The sequence below is a fragment of the Colius striatus genome, chromosome 6 (genome assembly GCF_028858725.1).
Source record: "Colius striatus isolate bColStr4 chromosome 6, bColStr4.1.hap1, whole genome shotgun sequence".
NCBI lineage: Eukaryota > Metazoa > Chordata > Aves > Coliiformes > Coliidae > Colius > Colius striatus.
The window spans coordinates 17,711,392-17,732,752 of record NC_084764.1 but is presented as its reverse complement, the minus strand read 5'-3'; the positions used below and the strand labels follow the sequence as shown (position 1 = coordinate 17,732,752).

Below are 21,361 nucleotides of genomic sequence, written 5' to 3'. Positions count from 1 at the left end.
GCTGTGCTTGACTTCATCAAAGGCATAATACACTTATTTTTGTAAACTGCAAGAATTAACCTCAACATGCTCAACAAAATCAACTAATGGGAAAGGCAAACGTGAAGTGAGGCCTTCACTCCTCATTTTATGAAGTTAGGGTTGATGAAGTAATAAATTGAACTGAGTAACTGCAGCAATAATGTGAAGCCATTTACGAATTCAAATCAAAATGCTGTCTTCAGCTAAGAATTTGTAAAAGCGCATACTTGTACAAATAAAAATTAAAAAAAAAATGGCAAAATGGCAGAAAGCCATAGTGAAGAATTTAAAGAGATAATTTATCATTTTTTATGGCACATCAAGAAAATCTTGATGTTGATGCATGTTGTTTTAAACTTGTTTTCCTTTTTTTAATGCAACATCTTGTCTACTTTGACTTGCCTCAAAATCTGATTCAACAGGTATGAAAACCACACGTTTCTGATCATCATATGCAAAATTAATGAAAATACTGAATTAAAATTATTCACATCTCATTACACCTACACAAGAACATTGCTGTGGACATTGCTGAGGACATTGTTGTGTTTAGCAAGAAAATCCAACTCTTTTTCTTAACGTGCTTTTTTTTTTTGCTAACGTCTGTTACCTTCTAAGACAACGTAAGTATTATGAAAAAAAATTATCTAAATTATGGTTTCCATCTACTGATGTAGTGTATCAGTTAGAAACACCTGTGACATTTCACAAACAGAACTCAGGAAAAGTTAGAAGAAATACAAGAATAAAGTACTTTCTTCCATCACCTCTCTGTCCCAGAAGACCCGATGCATCAACACCACAACTACTCACACTTCTGAAGACAGTGTGGAATTCTGCGTGAAAAGGACACAATAATCTCTTGGAGAGCAAGAGTCCAATGACTTTTCCTATGTTAAATTGGGATATTTAAGTGCATTGTAGTGACTAGCAATTATCAATACCCATTATACTTTATAAAAATTCACAACGCATGTAAAGCCACACCTCTTTAATTTAATAATTTTATTGTCATTACGTACTAGACTTAACATGAAATTCTATCTTACCAAAAGCTTCTGTACCACTTTCATGCCTCCGTTCACTCTTCAAAACCTTGGGAAGGCCCTCACACTTTGCTACTCACACATGCAAACTACTAAGCACTGCATTTAAGAAAATGAGTACAAATCATTGTTTGCTTTTCATCATATGCTCCAGAACACAGATAAGCTAAGGCACAAGAAGATTCCTCTTCCACTTTTTAGAGAAAAAAGCATTAAAGTCTTCATCACAACTCTGTTGATCTGCCGCCTTCCACCACTCAACACAATCACATACAGCAGAGAGAACCTCTCATGGTTATTAACAATTTTGGGGCAATAGTGTTGCAGCTGACTGAACACATGCATTAATATTTAAGTTTTACACATAAAAATATTAAAGTTTTTCTAAATTTGACATCATGGAAGATCATAAGATATCATCATACAGTCGTAAGACTAAATTTATTTGTCAAAAATTATGGCTCTGGTTAGCATGTATGACTGCAGCCAAGACGTGTTAAGGAAAAGATACAAAGTGCTGCCTGGCTGTTAAAGGGCTCCTTTCATTCCTGTAGACTTCACTAAGAGTGGTGATGGTGTTGCTGCAAAATCAGGATATATGTCCCAAAATCCATTAGCTCCAGTGCTTTTATATACGGGCAAGTCTACAATGCTCATGAGTCTTCCCACCTATATTTGTAGCTAGGTTCTTTTATCCTACCCTATGAACTTATAGAGATACACAATTCTTTCCTTACAAGCAGCCTGGTAAGAATTCTACATGCAAGTGGAACAGTTTCACAAATTTAATGTTTAGTGGCTTCATTTCAGTGTGTTACTGCCACCAGAGCACAGAGACAAAGTAGTTTCAGTGGGAACCAGGGTTTGCCTGTGCAGACCAATCTGCACTCAGAAAAGAAGGAGCTCAGTAAAAGATGTTTTCATTGGGGTTTCTATTAACATAGTCATCTAATAGCAGGAAAAAGTGGAGCAAGCATATCCATCGATTCCTTAGTAACTCAGAATCACAAAATTTCCAGTTGGAAGAGGTTTCTAGAGATCACCTACCGGAGACACTAGACAGGGCCAGGCACAGCTTTGACTAGTATAATATGGGCAACTGCCAAGGATGGAAAACCCATGAACTCTTTGGAAATTATGTTCCAGCACTGCACTATCCTCCTGATGAAGAGTCATAACAATTATTAAATTATTCCTGGAACTATAAGGATTGTTTTGTCTCTTTTACTACTTGAGTTCCTAACTTTACTGGGTATTGACAATTGCTTCTGTCGAAGTCTGTTTGACAGGTAATAAACCATTACAATCTATCAGATCTCTTGAGATGCTCAGCATTCTTACAGAAGTAGTATTTCTAACTCCTGCTGAAACCAATCAGATTAGAGGGCATCCCACATGTCTCAAGGTTGATTTGTTGAACTTTAAAGCCCCTACAAAATGTCAAATTCATAATATGAGAGGAAAAAAGAATGCATGGTATATTACAGTGCTGCACAGTTTACCTGAATAAATGTTATGCAGTAACAGCATTGTCTGCTTCTAAATAAAAACAATCATGAAGACAAACAAATTATTTTATTACATTAGCTTTACTATACAGCAGGTACAGAAAAAAAATATTTTCTACTACTATATTTTCTACTAAATCTTTTTTTATTTTCACTAATATTTTCACAGAGAATGACAGACTGGTAGGGGTTGGAAGGAATCTCTAAATACCTAGTCCAATCGCCCTGCTTAAGCAGGTCCACCTAGATCAGGTCACACAGGAATGTGTCCAGGCAGGTTTTGAAAACTCTCCCTGGGCAGCCTGTGCCAGGGCTCCCTCAAGGAAAGAAGCTTTTCCTTAAATTTAAGTGTTCCAGCCTTTTTCCATTACCCCTTTTACTATCACTGGACACTACAGAATAAACTGTTGCCCCACTCTTCTGACATACACCTTTTATGTAAGTATTAAGGAGCTCCTCCCTCTGTCTCATCTTCACCAGGTTGAACAGCCCCAGTTCTTAACAGCCTTTCCTCATAATGAAGATGCTCCAGTCCCCTGATCATCTTGGTGGCCTTTTGCTGGACTCTCTCCAGAAGTTCTCTGTCTCTCTTCAGCTGAGGAGCCCAGAACTGGACACAGGACTCCAGATGAGGCCTCACCAGGGCAGAGCAGAGGGGGAGCAGAACCTCCCTCGACCTGCTGGCCACACTCTTCTTGATGCATCCCAGGATGCCATTGGCCTTCTTGGCCACGAGGGCACATTCCTGGCTCTTGTTGAGTTTATTATCAACCAGGACTCCCAGGTCCCTTTCTGGTGAGCTGCTCTTTAGCAGGTCCATCCCCAGCATGTACTGGTGCATGGGGTTGCTCCTCCCCAGATGCAGGACTCTGCATTAGTCCTTTTTGAACTTTATGAGGTTCATCTCTGATCAACTCTCAAGCCGGTCAAGATCCTGCTGAATGGCAGCACAGCCTCTGGGGAATCAGCCAGTCCTCCCAGTTTGGTGTCATCAGCCAACTTGCTGAGGGTACACTCTGTGCCCTCATCCAGGCCATTGATGAAGATGTTGAACAAGACTGGCCCCAGAACCAACCCCTGTGGAACTCCACTGGCCACAGGCCTCCAACTCAACTCTGTGCCATTGATCACCATCCTCTGGGCTCTGTCATTCAGCCAGCTCTCGATCCACCTCACTGTCCACTCATCCAAGCCACACTGCCTGAGTTTTCTAATAAGGATGTAATGGGAGGCAGTGTCAAAAGCCTTGCTGAAGTCAAGGTACGTGACATCTGCTGCTCTCCCCTCATCTAGCAATCGAGTTTCTTTTAAGGAGAACAAGTTTTTGGCATGATTGACTCTTTTTCAAGAGTACTGCTATACTTGACTTCTCAATCTTTTCAAAATTTGGCTTAAAAGAAAGCAACACAATCATCATGTTAAAATCACTGATAGTGCTTTTTAAGACCTCACAACCACCAGGAAAATTTCTTAGTGTGTTAGAAAGACAATTACAAGAATTTTTGACCAGTATTTTAAAGTAAGATTTTTCCAAAGCTATCAGACTTAACTAACTTCAAATCTCCAACAGTCAAGCAATAGACGTACCTGCAATTGGAATATTCTGTGACACAGACAGCTGTACATCTCCAGTCCCAGGTGGCATGTCTATTACTAAATAGTCCAGTTGACCCCAATCAACCTAGAAGATAACAATAAAACTGTATCTTGGAGGCCTGAAGTGGTTTTATTTAAGGCATTTAGAGTTATATTGCAGTATTTGTTTCCTATTCCATAAAACATTCGAATAAAGGACATCGCAAAAGAATGACACCGAGATGCCCTTTTAGTCACACTTTCAACACAGGATCAAGACAGTATTTTCAAAGAGAGAAATTCTTTGCTGATCACTCAAAACTATGAGCACAAATTTATTATTAAATCATAGTCCCTATTGAATTATTTCCCCCCAATAAAATGTTGAAACAATCTAATTTCAGACTTTTTGTTTACTGCTACCTCATCATAAGTTAGAATCAAAGATTGGGTAAAATTCAGGCTAAAATTCCAGGTTTTTTACAACAAATATAGCTTAAGAATACTTTCCATGAATCTAGAATAAATTTTGTTTGCTTGTCATTTCTTTGAAGCTGCATATTAATCTTTAGCCATTTCGTTCTGATTTGTTGGTGCAAGGTTAGAGCTATTGGTACTGAAATTTTTCTAAGAAAAAGAGCTGTTGGGAAGAAGAAAAACCCACAACAAAATAGAATTGTTATGTGAAAAATCACCAGGTATAGTTACACAAACTTACAACAAACATAAGACTTCACACAGTAAAGAAAGTTTACTGGTTGCTAGGCATCAAACAAGAGTGACCATTAAAGACGTTATGCCCAAATATGAAAATGCTGTGATTATTTACATTCTTTACTGAAAAGAGATTTCTACGAGAGACAAGTAACTCTCTCTAGAGCACTGTATATTGCAATAAATTTTCTCTTCATGAGAACAAAAACATTTCTAGGCCTACTCTGAATCATGTAAAGCCAAACTATACTTCATTTTTCATTTTCGATACAAAGGCTGTAGGAGCACTAAGTGGTGCCTAAAATAGCCAAGCTAAACAGGAAATGCTACTTATGTTGACCACAGCAAGACTGCACTTTTCTCATATAATATTGATATATATTATTTATAATATCTGTATTAATTTTTAGTATCTAGATTTTGTGAACAAAAATTACATATACTTAGTATTTCTCCATAAGCAATTAGCATTCGTAATCACATTTAGAGTACATAACACCAAAGAAGTGACATATATATGCAAAAATATACGTATTGAAACATAAGCATGGAACCTCATGAGAGAGTCCAGCAGAGGGCCACCAAGATGATTAGGGGATTGAAGCATCTTCATTATGAGGAAATGCTGTGGGAACTGGGGCTGTTTCATCTGAAGAAAAGGAGATTGAGCGGGGATCTCATTAATATTTATAAGTATATAAATAGTGGATGTCAGGTTGGGACATCCCTTTTTTGTATTGTATCTAGCAATAGGACAAGAGGCAATGGGATGAAGCTGGAACAGAAAATGCTCTGTTTAAACATAAGAAAAAACTATTTCACTGTGAGAGTGATGGAGTCCTGGCACAGGCTGCCCAGAGAAGATGTGGAGTCTCCTTCCTTGGAGGTCTTCAAGACCTGTCTGGACACGTTCCTGTGTGACCTGATCTAGGTGGACCTGCTTCTGCAGTGGGGTTGGACAAGATGATCTCTAAGGGTCCCTTCCAATCCCTACCATTCTGTGAGTCTGTGGTTCTATGAATAGAGAATCCAGTTTATCAAACAAAAGAAAAAAGTGTTTTACCTTGTTTTTCTTAACTAATCTTGCTCAGTTACAAAGTAAGACAAATTACAGTGCTGACAAACATCTTCTTTTCACTCACTTGAAGTCATGAACTTTACATTTCTGTTTCTTAATTAAAAATTAACCATTATAAAGGTTAAAAATTTAAATTCTATAGATGCTAAAAGGCAGCAGTTGATTACAATGTGAGGAAAGTCAAGTTCCTTAAAAATTCACAACTAAACACACAGATCTTTTATAAAAAATTAAGCGCACAAATCTCAACACGCAAACCCAAATCTTTCATAATAATCACAACCATTTTGAAATGCTCAGATATACGCAGTCTTACTTTTTTAAAAGGATTAACTCAAATTACATTTTTTTCCCCCTCCGTCTTCATAAAGGCTGACCCTGGCATCTTTCATTCAGTCCAAACCTACAAGTCCAGTAATCATTCACCTTCCTTAAATAATTCTACAGAAACTATAAACTAGTTTTTTGCTTTTGGCCTTGCAGTAAGATGCAGTCCAGAAACACATCCAAGTGGCACAGCACTACTATGATTTCTGACACAGTTTCCAGTTAATTTGTCTGCCAAAAACACATGGTTCTCAAAAACATTTGGATCTCAAAAACACTTGGATACTGAGTCCGTTTCTCCATATGCTCCAATTCAAGTCTTTTTAGATAGAACACTGCCTCACACAGTATTACAAGAAAATCCAAAACCCACCCTTATAAGAGGTAACTCAAATAAATACACTGAGGGGTTTTTGTATAGCTAAAAGCTATCTAGTTTTGCATATACTTGCTAGCTCTAAGTTTAAGCTTGTGAAACAAGATGATTTTGGGGGAGACTTACAGCTTGTCTTTTCACTCTTATCAGAGTTACTACTCCTCCAGCCTCTTCAAGCACTAGTCTCCTTCATCAAGTTCTATGTGATCTCCTTCCAAGAAAGCACTACAGTTCCCCACAGAAAACATCCAGACCTATTCCATCACTATGTGAAACACTAACTGAGAAGACCTCAAAGGTCAGTGCTCAAACCCTTTCCTTGGCATTATGTTTTGTAAGGAAGCACAAAGCAGTTGCTGCTCTTCTAAGCAGAGGTAGCTGCACTGGTAAAAACATCTCCATGTAGAATATTTAAAAAACACTTTTAAAATAGCTTACTGCTTCAAAAACATACAAAACAACTGTTGCTGGAGAAGTTACTTTCAAAATTCACTGCCTATGGTAGAATGAGAGAATAGGTACAGAAATCAGAGGGCAACACACCTTTCTGCCTTACGCTTCACAAAATCACAGAATCTTCAGGGTTGGAAGGGACCTCAAAAGATCATGTAGTCCAATCCCCCTGCCAGAGTAGGACCACCTAGAGTAGGTCACACAGGAACTCATCCAGGTGGGCTTTGAATGTCCCCAGAGAAGGAGACTCCACAACCCCTCTGGGCCAGTAAGTGACTCCGTAACAAAAAAAAGAACTTCCAACACACATCTTCTGGATTTTCCTGTAAGTAATCATTTTTCTTAAAGTTATAAATCTCTGAAAACAAAAATTAATAACGGAATCTTAAGCATATTGTGAATTTCATGGTAAATCTCATTGCTAGGCAACAGGAAAAATATTCTGTTAACACATAATACAATTAAATCATAACACTTAAGATTATTTCAGTGCCATAAATGAAATAATTTCATGTATTTTCTTCAAAATCATACACCAAAAAAAGAAATGAGCTATCTTTATCCAATTAATTTTGCTCCATTACAACACTACAAATCTAAGGATGGAAAGATGGAGAAGCTACCCCATCCCAGCAGCAGCAGAGAGGATGTATTGCTGCTGTGCAGAGTAGACAAAAGAGAGGTTTTGTCAAGTCAGTTCGGAAAAGCCAACACTGAAGATGTTTACGTGCCCAAATGTTGAATAGATGTGAGAACTACCCTCCACACATCTCTGAGTTATGCTGCTGATGTGCTGCTGAACTGTGAGTCCGATGGCAAAGGTGCTTGGAAAACTGCTCATTAAAACCAACCTTAGAATCATAGAATGGTAGGGATGGAAGGGACCTTTATAGATCATCTAGTCCAATTCCCCTGTAGAAGCAGGTCAACCTAGATCAGGTCACATAGGAACATGTCCAGACGGGTCCTGAAGACATCCAAGTAAGAAGACTCCACAACCCCTCTGGGAAGTCTGTTCTTGTGCTCCCTCACCCTTACAGTAAAATAGCTTTTTCTTATATTTAAATGGAACTTTGTGTTCCAGCTTCATCCTTGACTTTATTTGGGATGTAGGCCAATAGTTATCCTCACAATTTTATTATTTGCTTTTTCATTTATAATTCAGGTTAAGAACAGAGAGCTGTACCACAATGACAAACCTATAAATGCTGAGCATTTTTGACCAGTAGTGAGTTGTGTCCTCTAGACATACATATTTGCTCAGACTTAAGATTGGGGAACTCTGCACCTCATTCCATTTCATTCTGTAGACTTCCTCTTGTTCTCTTTTATTCTGCAAGCAATGCAGTTCAGTTGTTTGACCACTACCCTCCCATAGCAATACAGAATCAGTATGACTGTCCTTTATTTAAAAAGTTATTGAATGTAATTTGAAAGGTATCATGATTTGTTATAGAAGTGTATCCGTTACTCAATAGAAGAAATCCCAGGTCTGTTACTAAATTTCAGCAAAGGATAAAAAGCAGGAGGAAAGACATTTTTAATTAAAATTTACAATTGGAACATATAATCAGAGGAGTGGCTTTCTGGAATCTACTATTGCCACTCATTGATCATTATTAAAATTGAGGGTATAATCAGGCTGTGATATAAACCACTAATTTGAATGCAGATCCTATTTATATGCAACAGTTTACTAAATCAAGACCACTAGTCCTTATGTTCTCAATCAGTTCCAAGAAGTGTGTCTGTATACAAATGCAGTTGCATATAAGTAAATGAGCTCAGATTAACAGCACGTTACAGTAAATTAGTTCCCTGTGCAAGCAATAAGCAGGAAGGTGGTTACAGAAGCCCGCCTTGTAGCATCTAAAATCTGTCAGCACCTTTGCATGTACAGAATGTGTTAAAATCTTGGCTCCTCTAACATACACGGTGTGTACAACATTCCAAACCATAGACATATAATTGCACTTTCCTTAAGTATAGCATTCATCTTTTTTTAAAAAGGTTTAACTTGACATTTATTGTTAAGCAATGTAATTAAGTGCCACGTGCTTCTGTGCATTTTCCCTTGCTCAGAAAAACAATGAATGCTTCTATGTAAATTACTTTAATCTATCACTCTGTTTATGTGACAATTCATAATCAAAATACCAGATATGCATTTTGAGCCAGGGTTACAAACAGCAAGTTAAAGCTGAGGTAAAGCATAGAGATATAGATGGCATTTCTGCTGGGGAATGAAACCTGAGCATCCTCTGAGCATGAGGCAGAAATGACAGAATACCAGCACAGAAGAGGGATTGCTGCTTCTGGCTTTTAAGTAATCCTGGTGTTTGGTAAATAACAGAAGATATTATTTATTTGTTGTTATTAAGAAGAATACATGCAGAGTTTCAATCAAACAGCACTGCAGGTGCAGACTTGGCAGCAGTCACCCAAGCCTTGAAGATGAGTACCGAGAGCTACATTGCAGGAAGCTTAACATCTACTCATGCCAGATCTCCCCTCCTCCTAACTGTTTTGTTGTGTATAGAAATGACTTAATATAGGCAAAGAGCTCAACTAAATAAAAATGCTGTTGTTAAATACATAACTGTTTACATATCTTTCCATCTGTTAGTGCACAATAAAACAAATATTTTAAAATATTTCCTTGAAAAAATACTTAAAGACTCTGCTTAAACAGACATTGGGAAGAAGTTAGTAGTTCCATGACATAACAAAACAGGGAATTTAGGAATAGTATAATGAAACATGGTATTTTAAACTATTTTTATTTATTTTCACAAATATTTGATAAAGAAAGGACACATTCTCCAAGCATAAACCAGAAGATTTGTAGTACTTACAGAAACTTTCTGGTAGTGAAATTACTACTTATACCATAGCAGGATATTCCACAGAGCTTAATACATCTCGACACTTTCTAAGCAAAGCTGGCTGCCCCTTCGACTTGTCCTCTGAAACTTAACCAATCTCAAAGCCTTGCAATCTAACACCATGAAAAACAGATGCGCTGCAACAGTTCAAATTCTCTATAAGGTATTTCTGAGCAGCCTGTTCTGCCAAGTTCAGAGAGAAATTGGGTTGAAGCATAAGAATGAACTGCATACAGAAAGGTGAATTTCCTTTTCTCAATATAGACTAAGAGTAACTTTAAAAAGTGCCTAGAAAGAAAAATTGTGTCCTGTTCAATTCAATGACTAAAACAGAAACTGTCTGCTTCCTCCTTCCTGACTGCTTTTAATAATGTTAAGAACTGAAGGGAAATGTAGTTACCTGAAGTTTCTGTCACCTTCATTTATATAATGTACAAAGCTAAACAAATCCCAGAAGACAACAATGAAGAAGTTGCTCTCTATAGCGCATTCCAGGAGAGAGAAGACACTCACCTTCTGAAAGTCCAACCAACATCATGTTAACCTGAGCAGAAGACAACATACACCTGTGGTGCAGCCTGGCACACCCACAAGAGTCTGGAGACAGTCTCTGAGGACAACTGAAAATGAATAGTTCTGTGCATTCCCAGCACAACTGATGGAGAGTATATCAGCACTACTGCACACAAAAGACTTCCACTAGGCTCAAGCTCTTATTACAAAGACCTTTCGAGAGCTGAGTCCCATTTCTCAGGGATTCAAAGCACTTATTCTCTATAAGATGACAGTCTGAGAAGCAAATTTTTATTATGCAGTCAGGCTTGAGATTGCTTGTTGATCTTCTGCTCTTTACCCTTGACCCATAAACAGTCTGCACTACGCAATTTGCAGTAACTTTTCTCTCATTATTTCTTGTTCTGTGATATAGAACTGTGTCCTGGTTTAGCAAGGAGCAGCTTTTGCTTGGTAACAGGGGGAGTGGGTTGCAGTGAAGACCTGGTAAAGAGTTTGTGGACTCTCCCCCGGCTCCTGCGTTCAGACCCACCTCCGGCCCGGCTGGGCCAATCTGGCGCCTCTGTGATCACTATTTAGGGATGGGAATTTGAAGCGCTGGTAGGAGGTGTAAGAGTGATACAAGATGGAGGTGACCACGCAGACCCTACAGTCAGCGGAGGAACAAAGGAGGAGCTGCAGACCAGAGACGCCTCTGCAAGCCGTGGTGAGAATGCAGGCTGTATCCCTGCAACCCATGTAGGGCCATGGCAGGACTGAGAGTTACCAGCAACTCCATGTGAGTGAACCTGGACGGGCGAGGGACTGTGTTGGGAGGTGGCCATGGTACAGGCCGTGCTGGAGAGCCTGAGCGCCACAGAGCAGCCCCACACGAGAGGCAGAAAACAGCTGCAGCCTTTGGGATAAATGCACGTCGGAGCAGTCTGTGCAGGGCTGCCGTGTGTGTGAGGTACCCCACGGACTTGCAGGGAAGATGGGTGCAGAGCCCACCTGTCCTGAGGAGGGATAAACAGCAGAAGCTATGGGGAATATACTGACTGAAACCCCCACTCCCTGCCCCCCTGAGCCATTCAAGGAGGGAGGAGGTAAAAATACAGGGATCAGGGTTCTGAGCCCAGGAAGAGGAGTGAGGAGAAGGTGGTCTTAAAGGGCTGGTCAGACTCTTCATTGTTGTACTACTCTGTGTTGTTTTATTTTGGTTATGTTTTGGGGTTTTAAGGTTATGTTTCAGTTGATGTTGCATTAAATTATTTTCTGTTTTCTTCCCCAAGCCGAGTGGCCTGGTCTGTTTTGTCCCGAACCTTAAGCGGCAATTAAGCTCTCCCTGCCCTTTGGCAATCCTCAAGCCTTCTGTACTTGAGGCTAATCGTGGTCTTTTATCCCCTGATGAGCCTAAACCAGGACAAACTGTCTGTATTTTAGCTGCTGAATAATGACATCTGAAAAAGGAACACAGAACAATGCAAGTTTCTATTTCTATATCTTTAACAATAACATTTAGCACAGAAGTAAAATAATATAAAGGTAAACAAATTAGAAGAAAGTGGGCTAGCATCACATCATCTAATTAATCTCATCACTAGGTTGATACAGACATATTAAGCACATCATCTAAACTATGAATTCCCTTTGAGCTCTCTCTACTAATACACAAAGGCAAAAGCATTGTTTAGCTGTCAAACCCAAAACCAACAATACATTTTTAAGACACTATTATCAGGACCAAGTTTAGGCTCACATAATTTAGATATGCTGTCTGATTCAGATTGTCCCAATAATAATGAGAAGGAAATCTTACAAGTGTTGGCAACAAATATGGAAAGAGACCAGCTTATTAAGCTCTCTTCCTGTATATTTTAGCCTGTATTTCTGTAATTATGTTAAAAGCTGATAAACAGTTTAAGACCAAATGCTTAAGCTGTGCAACAAAAAGGAATGTTCTCATTCTCTTCACAAGATATTTAAGCTTCAGTTCATATTCTGCTACAATATGAGAACTGATAAATTCTTTACTGGGATATGAACAAACTAATATAGGCACCTTTTCATACCCATCGTTGAGACACTGATTTTAAATTAGTGCTTAAACTAAAAAACACTAAAAAGAGCAGAAAATTTTCTTTCGCAAGTACAATGTATAATGCTTTTTTGTACAGAAAAGAGAGCTTCTACAGAGGCTAGTCTAAGGCCTTCAGAAAAAGGATTACAGAAGAAAATAACATGATAGATATTATTCAAGTCATTTAACATGCTGCTGAAGAAAACCCTCCAATATTACCATAAACTGTGCAATGTAAAAACTGGAATAAAATCAACTAAATGTAGAACACTGAATTGAGTCTAAAACACTGTAAATTTCAATATAAGACTTGGAATTTTATCTGGTGAGATGTTATCAGATCTCAGAGTAGGTATCCTTGAGGTGAAACATTAGTTTTCAATTATAAAGTTTTGGGGTTTCTTTTAAAACCAGTTTTTCTTTGTCACAAATATAGACAAAAAAACATCCTCCAAACCGTCTGTACTTAAAACTCACAAGCACATTCTCATACGTAGCTGAAGTCCACCCTTGCTAATGAACCCAGCACTGGAGAGTCTGGTTGAATTACCTCAGACCAAACAATCAATATTCCCAATTGGAAATCACAACGAGGCTGCACAGAATACAGAACACAGGAAGATTCAAGAGGATGAGAGAGTGTGAAAAAAGAAGAGAGAGCACATGCAAGAGGGAGCAGAGCAGATCACTGACTTGCTGGGATTCTTGACCATAGGATTTTGATTGTGAAGTTTGCATACATTCTCTGTTAAAAGTACTGCCTTTAACTCAAAAAGAAGCAAAAATAGCTGCATATAGGTGTCTCAGAAAGCGCATTAAAGAGATAAAATCCACCAGTAAAGGCTGGGGATGGACCTGCTGAATAGCAAGCTCACCAGAGAGGGACCTGGGAGTCCTGGTTGATAATAAACTCAACATGAGCCAGCATTGTGCCCTCATGGCCAATATGGTCAATGGCATTCTGGGATGCATCAAGAAGAGTGTGGCCAGCAGGTCGAGGGAGGTTCTGTTCCCCCTTTGCTCTGCCCTGGTGAAGCCTCATCTGGAGTCCTGTGTCCAGTTCTGGGCTCCCCAGCTCAAGGGGGACAGGGAATTTCTGGAGAGAGTCCAGCTCAAGACCACTAACATGATCAGGGGACTGGAGCATCTTTCTTATGAGGACAGGCTGTGAGAACTGGGGCTGTTCAGCCTGGAAAAGATGAGACAGAGGGAGGACCTCCTTAATACTTACAAGGACTTCAAAGGTGTATGTCAAGAGAATGGGGCAACAGTTTATTCTGTAGCATCCAGTAATAGGACAAGGGGTAATGGACAAAAGCTGGAACACAGAAAGTTCCACTTAAACTTAAGGAAAAACTTCTTTACTGTGAGGGTGATGGAGCCCTGGCACAGGCCGCCCAGGGAAGGTGTGGAGTCTCCTCTGAAGGTTTTCAAAATCTGCCTGGACACATTCCTGTGTAACCTGATCTAGGTGGACCTGCTTGACCAGGGGAGTCGGACTAGATGATCTTTAGAGATCCCTTCCAACCCCTACCATCTTATGGTCTACATAAGAATTAGAAGAAATACAATTTAAAAGAATACACATTTTTTAGTAGCACACATAACATTCCCACCATTTAAAGATGTGCTAAATGTCTTACTCCTAGAGTATTAAGAGCCTTTACTATGAATTAGACAACACAGAGACTGTGAAACAAACATATACAGATTGCCAAAATAACTGCTGTGCTGACAGAACCATGCTTTTGCATTCACCAGTGCCTTTAGTTATGAATCTGCCACAATGAATTCAAAGTCCTTGTACTCGAAACCTAATTAAAATAATTTGCTGTAGGTGCTAATACCATGAGTTTTAGGGATATTCAGTGATTACTGGCAACTGGGGGATATCTTCATATTTTCACTTGCTTCCTGGATTTTCATTTAGCTCTAAGTCTTACCTGATGTTTTTTACATGGAAAAAGTCTGTTTACATCTGGCAGAAAAAGTACTTAAAATGGGCACCCACTTTAGATATATAATAAAAGAGCTGTATTCTAAAGGCATTGTTCTGCTAGGAAAACATATTCCTTCTTCTAAGAGATACTGCTGATTAGAGTAAAACACTGTAAGAGGAGGAAACATCTACCACAGCTTCATAAATAGTATAGAAAAGTGGGGGGAGATTCTTTGTTGTAGGAGCAGGGGAGAACAGACACTACTCTGTGATACCTTAATCACAAATAATTCAAGTTTGTGTCAGTCACTTGTTATGTGAGAAATAACTCACTTTCTACACAGAATACCAGTACAAAGATTGCTGGTATTCTTGGGCATGTGGTTACTTTCTGTGAGCAAAAGAGATATAGGAGGATGGTGTGAGTGAAGGATCAGTCTGTCAGCTTCCAATGGTCAGAATATAAATTTGATTACTTAAAAAAAACCCAAACCAACACTGTGTGATCAGTTTAACATATATTAAGTTAATATTAAATGTAAGAGGCTGTTTACATAGTTATATTCATAGCTTATTTAGAGTGTAACGCTAAACAATGTATCAGTGTGTAGGTGTGGAAAGGTTTCACCTGTGTTTTTTCATCAAAAAGAAGAAGAATGGATGCTGAAAAGGAGAAAAAAATCCCATGCCTAAAAAGCAGCTTTGGTGAGCTCCACCTACAAATTCAGAACCAAGCATAAAAATTCTCCCAAACATCCTGTCTACTAAGGAAGGGAAATACCAAAATCTTCATGGAGTACAAAGTTTCAACTAGAAGTCTATTTGGGATCCATGAATTACACATATATTTGTGAAAAAGGAGTAAGACTCAGAGGCCCAATCTAGGAGCCATGCTCTGAATCCAACACAAAGCTGAGCACTTGTATCCATTAAAAAAACAACCAACCAACAAAAATGAAATCAAAGCCAAAGCCCATAGTTCTGCTGTTATACTTGCTTAGTATCTTGTTGATATATTTGTTTAATATAATTAGACATATGTGAGAACCTATCTATGAATTTGAAGATGTGAGTTTCAATTCCTCAGTCAGGTGCCATTTATGTGGGTCACTGTATACCCAAGAATGCAGTAGCCATGTAAGCAACCAGGACACCATATAAGGCCAGTAGCTGACTTAATTCACCTAGGAAGCTGAAACTTTGGATTAATTTAATTTCCTGCATAGCAGTGGTCATGCTTCCCCTTCATAGCTCTAGTCCTGACCCCAGGAATTTGCATCCCTAGCCATAGAGCAGAAGGTTTTGATTGCTCTATGCAATTTCAGGGCACTCTCCTGGGTAACAGGAAATACAGGCTTTAAATGCTGAACTTAAAAATTAATTCAACTTGCAGCTCCCACGGCCTGGCTGAACAGTTATGGAAACTTCCCAAGCTGTTATTATGAATAGAGAATAAGCCTGTCAAGTTAAATCAAAAGAAAGGTCTTGGCATCTAACAGAAGATACTCAATTTTGGCTCCAAATCTCTGCTCCCCAAAGCTGTCTGGTATAGGCTACGACGAAGCACTGACATGCAGGACAGAAGTAAAAGTGACACGGGCTTTTTGCTCAGCTACTTCAGTACTGCTCATTTCCAGCTGGCAAACCTGGCAACTTTGGCCTTCACCATTAACTCCCACTTATAACACACCAAACCCTAAACTTCATCACTTTTAAGGTACTGCACCAAAGAGTCTGAAGGTACCTCCAGTCTGAAGGTACCTCCAGGAGGGGAGAATAACCTCGCAGTACCACTGGGAATGACAAGTGATACATTCCCACCATTCCAGGTATGCAGTGGCTCCAGTCCAGGCTTTGGTTTAACTTTTCATCCCTGCAGGCAGGGCACCTGCCTCTTGGGCCCTGTAATGCTCAGCACAGTAATATTTATGGGTCCCTTTTTGCACCTAACCTACAGCACCTAGAAAGAAAGAACAGATACCCTTATTAGCGGAGAAGAATAGAGAAAGCAGAAGAGTGGCATTAGTGTCTACTATTTTTCCCTAAGTCTCACATAAATAATGGAAGCTTTATTTAGAAAATAAAACAAATAATGCCTTCTCTTATCCTAGCTCCTCTTACCACCAGTAGTTCTGTTGAGCAAACACTTAAGAACATGCCTTAACAGACATCTCTTTCCAAGAATTGAGCTGCCATTTACACACAAAATCCTGAACTCTGCTGCAGAGAAACTCAGGGAATAAAGAAAAAAAAAAAAGGAAAAGGGAAAAAAAAATTAAAAATCCCTAGTTCTAGCCTGAGTGCAGCCATTTTGAGACACTATAAGCTCTTTGCCATTTCTTCCTGTCTAGTCAATAAACACAGAAAAAACAGTTGCATGTTTGTTTTGTTTTACGCTAAGGCAGGTAGACACATGCATACCTGTGTAATCTGTGTGAGAGATGAGACTACTGGAAGCTGAGCAAAGAAAACACTCTCACAGTCTGTTCCCCACAGCAGCAGTAGCTGCACAGTCATAACCATGATCAGGCCAAGAAATGTTTGCTGTAAATACACTCTCACTATGTTGGTAGGCTTTTTTTTCCCCCTTTCTTTAAATCCTCTAAGACAGTTAAAATAAATTTACTGCAAATGCTTCCAGTTCAGCAGTAAGTTGTTGGGTAATGTTTTTGTTTTCTTCTGTCAATTTCTTTCAGAGAGTATAATCCCTTTTCATATCAGCTGCTAACGCAGGCCAATAAAGCAACAGGGATCCATATAGATTCTGCTTCCTTCATTAAGGAAGAAAGGCAACAAAACAGGTTTTGTAGCTGTAGACAGAAACAAAAAAAAATATCAAACCCCTATTCATTAAATTATACCCATCCTAAAACATTTAGGATGACAGGAGGAATACTCAAAGGGTGTCAAAGGGTGACAGGAGGAATACTCCAACTCCACAAGGAGCTAACCTGGAGGGCAGCCGATGAAAAGACGAGCTTGCTGTTATTTTGGCAACAGTACGTCTCTGAAACTATGTTTAGCTTCTAATTTCCTGGAAGTAAAATCGTTTCCTTTAAATATGTACATACTGATTGGTACTGCTTAAGGCAGTTCTCTCTGGACAGACAGGACCTTTCAAGGTGATTATTAGCATTTGAGCTAATTAGTGATGACTATACAAAACCCTGTAACAGGTTTTTCTAAATATCAACAGCACAACTGGAGCATAGTGTAGAAACTAATGCCAAGACTTTCATTGATTTCAGTGGACTCTGGATGTGAAGAAATTAAGTCTACTCCTCCTTTAGCCTTAGCAAAATTACTGTATAAGTAACCAGTATAAGTATTTTTTTAAATAAATTACATACATAAGGTATGAGCGCATAATCTGCTTATCTAGCACTTGAAACCATTTCAGTGATAAAATGAGGGACGCCAATTGATCTTCCCTGCTTTAAATGAAGGCTTATTAAAGATTCAAGAAAAAAGTCTCACAGGTACCCAGAGTTATTTTTTTACTGTCTTCCAGCTGTAGATGCACTCTTAGCATATCAAAGTGCAGTCTTAGTACTGCAAAGTTTGGCTACGATTTATTATTGAGTGTTGTTCATCTTTTCAAAATATCTCAGTAGCAGATCTTGACCTTTCTAAATGGAACAAATCAATGATCTGAACTGGATCTTTTAATTTTCATATTTTAGATCACAAATGCAAAAATTAAAAATGCTTCCCAACTCCCTGAAGATGCCAATACTCTTCTGAAGAACAGCAATGTCTCAACTTTCTTTTTTTTCTCCAAACTTCAAAGTAGCAGACATCAGCCTGAACTAACAATTGCTATGACCACCCCAAGCTAAGATAAGTCAAAACAGAAAAAATAAAGTAGACTAAATACTTTTGTAATTACTGAAATGCTGGCAGTCTTTTTACTGTACTGACACCTGGTGAGGCTACTGTATTATAGTATAAACACATTTTTGTAGTTTATAAGCACAGCTTTGTTTAGCTCTGTGAAATGTAAACTGTAAATATTCTGCAACAGACTATCTGCCTCAATTCCTCAATTACTTGCAGACTGGATAAATGCATTAATATTGTGAAACAGAAATCAATTTTCAAATTAGTAAAAATTCTCAAATTGAAGATGTTGCCAAAATACAAAATATAGAAAACAGAAAACAATATTAATCTGCATTTAGTATATACACTTTAGGTATATCTACTCTGTTGATAAACAGACAACTGTGCATAGACTCTTAGACGTGTATTAAAGGGCAAAACGATGGTAAAAGTTGGAAAAAAAATATTAATAACTAGTCACGTTTCTAACCATATTTGCTATAATTTTCCACTGCAGCATCTCACTCTCTTCACATCTCGAAAATTTATTGCCATAATGCAAGTTAAATGCCTGCAACAGTAGTCTTTTGATAGTGCCCTTCCTAAACTAAAAAGAGTTAAAAATAAAATCCATATTAAAAAAAAAAATCTTCTGGCTTCACTGCAGTGCTTTTTCTTCACTTGCTCTTTACATTTACAATAAGAATAATTTTCATCATTGACTCACTATTACTATTCTGGGGATCCTTTGAATTCATTCAAAATATAGCTGCAAAAATCTCAGAACCATCAACTTGTTATTGTCGTCTTCCTCCTGACCCAATATGCGTCATTCTCTGCTAAATCCCATTTTACTGCTCCCTCTCATCCACCAGTAGACTCTCTCACTAATTTTATACTGATGAGACAGTCTTTTGCCCACACTAATAACAATTTCATCTCTGAGCAAGCCCCCAATGACATTTACCATATAAGCAATGAAACAGAGCAAAATCGGAAGTGTAATTGACACCAATTTGCTCAAGCCATGGATCTGAAGGATAAGAAGTTTCTGCTACCCTTAAAATCCAAGGCTTGTACCTAGTCTCCTAAGACAGTGACAAAGAGTATGAAGGTAAATCCAGGAGGGGAAAGTAACTCCTCAGATAGTACCACTGGGAATGCCAAGTAATGTATTCCCACCATTCCAGGCATGCAGTGGCTCCAGTTTCTGGCTTTAGTTTGACTTTCCATTCCTGCAAGTAGGACACCTGCCTCTTAGGCAGCACAATGTTCAGTACAGCAAATAACCACGTCCCTTTTTGTACCTAACCCACAGCAGTTGGAAAGAAAGAATAGACTCCTTTTTTGTGGAAAAGAATACAAGAGTGTCTACCGGATCAGGTGTCTACTGTAGTCTGTATTTTGAAATGTTTCATGTAAATAAGTACCACCAGTATTCCTGTTTAGCAAACACTTAAAGACACGCTAGCCTTGAAATCCATGTCTCCAGAGTCCATTCCTGAACTCATTCCTGCTTGTCTGTCTTCAACCTTTCTTCTAAAAAACTTTAACCTAAAAAAACTATTCTACATATGTAACTTCTTATTTTAATAAGTCTTTTGCTGCCACCTTGGAATTTTTGTTTCTCCAATTTAGACTGTAAATTAATCAAGACCAAAACTGATAGCAAGACTCATTTAAAAAACATCTATAGTTCTCCATGCACTACAGAAGAGGGACAGATATCTTAGAGAGTGAGTTTCATAAAGGTCTGCATCTTCAGCAGTAAATTACTAAAGCTAAGGAAAAACAATCTCCTGCACTATCTTTTTTATGGCATTGCCACTCAATTCTAAGATGCCTGAGAGCAAACACATCAATGCACTCAAGCCTAGAATCTCCATTTTTAAACTTCTCCTAGATCAAGGTCCTTCTATCAAAACAAGAAGTATGACAGGAAAAAACTGTATATTTCTCTATATTTTTTATTTCACAATTCATATTAAGTTCAAGTTAAGTTAAGTTCATATACCCCTCTAATTTTCTCAAAACCAAAGAAAAAACCCAAATCCCAGAAATATTAAAAAAATAAGAGGAAGTTCAGATTTACTTGGAAGTTGATTACATTTCTGTGCAATTCTCAAGGAGTGGTAATTCACTACAGTGCTCAACATTGTATAAATACAGAATGAAATTTCCATGGTCCTAAAAATGTAAAGCAAATGACAGTATGTGGACATAAAGAGAAGCTGAAGGATAACCGTACTAATCAATCAGGCAGATGGCTCAGCATGTAGCAGTACCTAACTACCTTACTTACAATGTTCTTGGCATGTATTGCTTCCAAATCACACATCATTCCTTCTAATTTGTAATAGTTTCCCCTAGTTTCTCCTTTGTTCTGTTTGTAAGAAACCTATTTATATACACAGGCAAACAAGACAGCACAAAACTGTGAAAATGTATATGCTGAAGAGTTTATGAGATTTAACAGCATGTTATAAACACATAATAAATGAGACCAGATTGATGTGTACAGAGACAGAACACTCTGCTGCGTAGAACATGCATAGTAAAACAATCCATGGCAGCATGGTGGCTATTTTACCAGGTATAAATACATTTGTTCTCAATATTTTATCTATTGTTTACATCTACCCAAGTACAGCATTAACATATTCCAAAAATAGACAACATTTAAAGAAAAACTGTCCCTGAACCCACACACGCAACCTCTCTTACTTAAATGATCGAAGGAGAATACTAATAACTACCTACATACTTCTCAAACAGTAGCAATTTTACATAATAATTTACCAACTAATGTATGTCAAACAAAAATAGCACTGAACATCTATTTAATCTCCTCTATACTGATGGGCCCCTTCAGGCAATGCTCAAAAACCCACAGTGTAGCCTCCATAGTCTTTGCTAGTCAAGAATTAAATAATATTAACTGTTTACAAGTTTATATAATCTCAAATCTTTAAATATAAATTTTTACTCCTCCATTCACTCCACTGTTGCTTTTATGGCAGCTTTTGCACTGAGGATCTTGAAATA

The 21,361-nt window shown here is 38.3% G+C and overlaps 1 protein-coding gene across 3 annotated transcripts in view; it reads right to left on the bottom strand.

Annotated features, from left to right (window-relative positions):
- NUBPL (NUBP iron-sulfur cluster assembly factor, mitochondrial) overlaps positions 1 to 21,361 on the bottom strand; it is an 86,578-nt gene that overhangs the window by 29,634 nt on the left and 35,583 nt on the right. For all 3 annotated transcript variants that reach the window (XM_061998726.1, XM_061998727.1, XM_061998728.1), the window contains one exon: positions 4,163 to 4,256. In XM_061998726.1, coding sequence (XP_061854710.1) covers positions 4,163 to 4,256 — 94 coding nt within the window. The remainder of the gene's footprint in view (positions 1 to 4,162; positions 4,257 to 21,361) is intronic.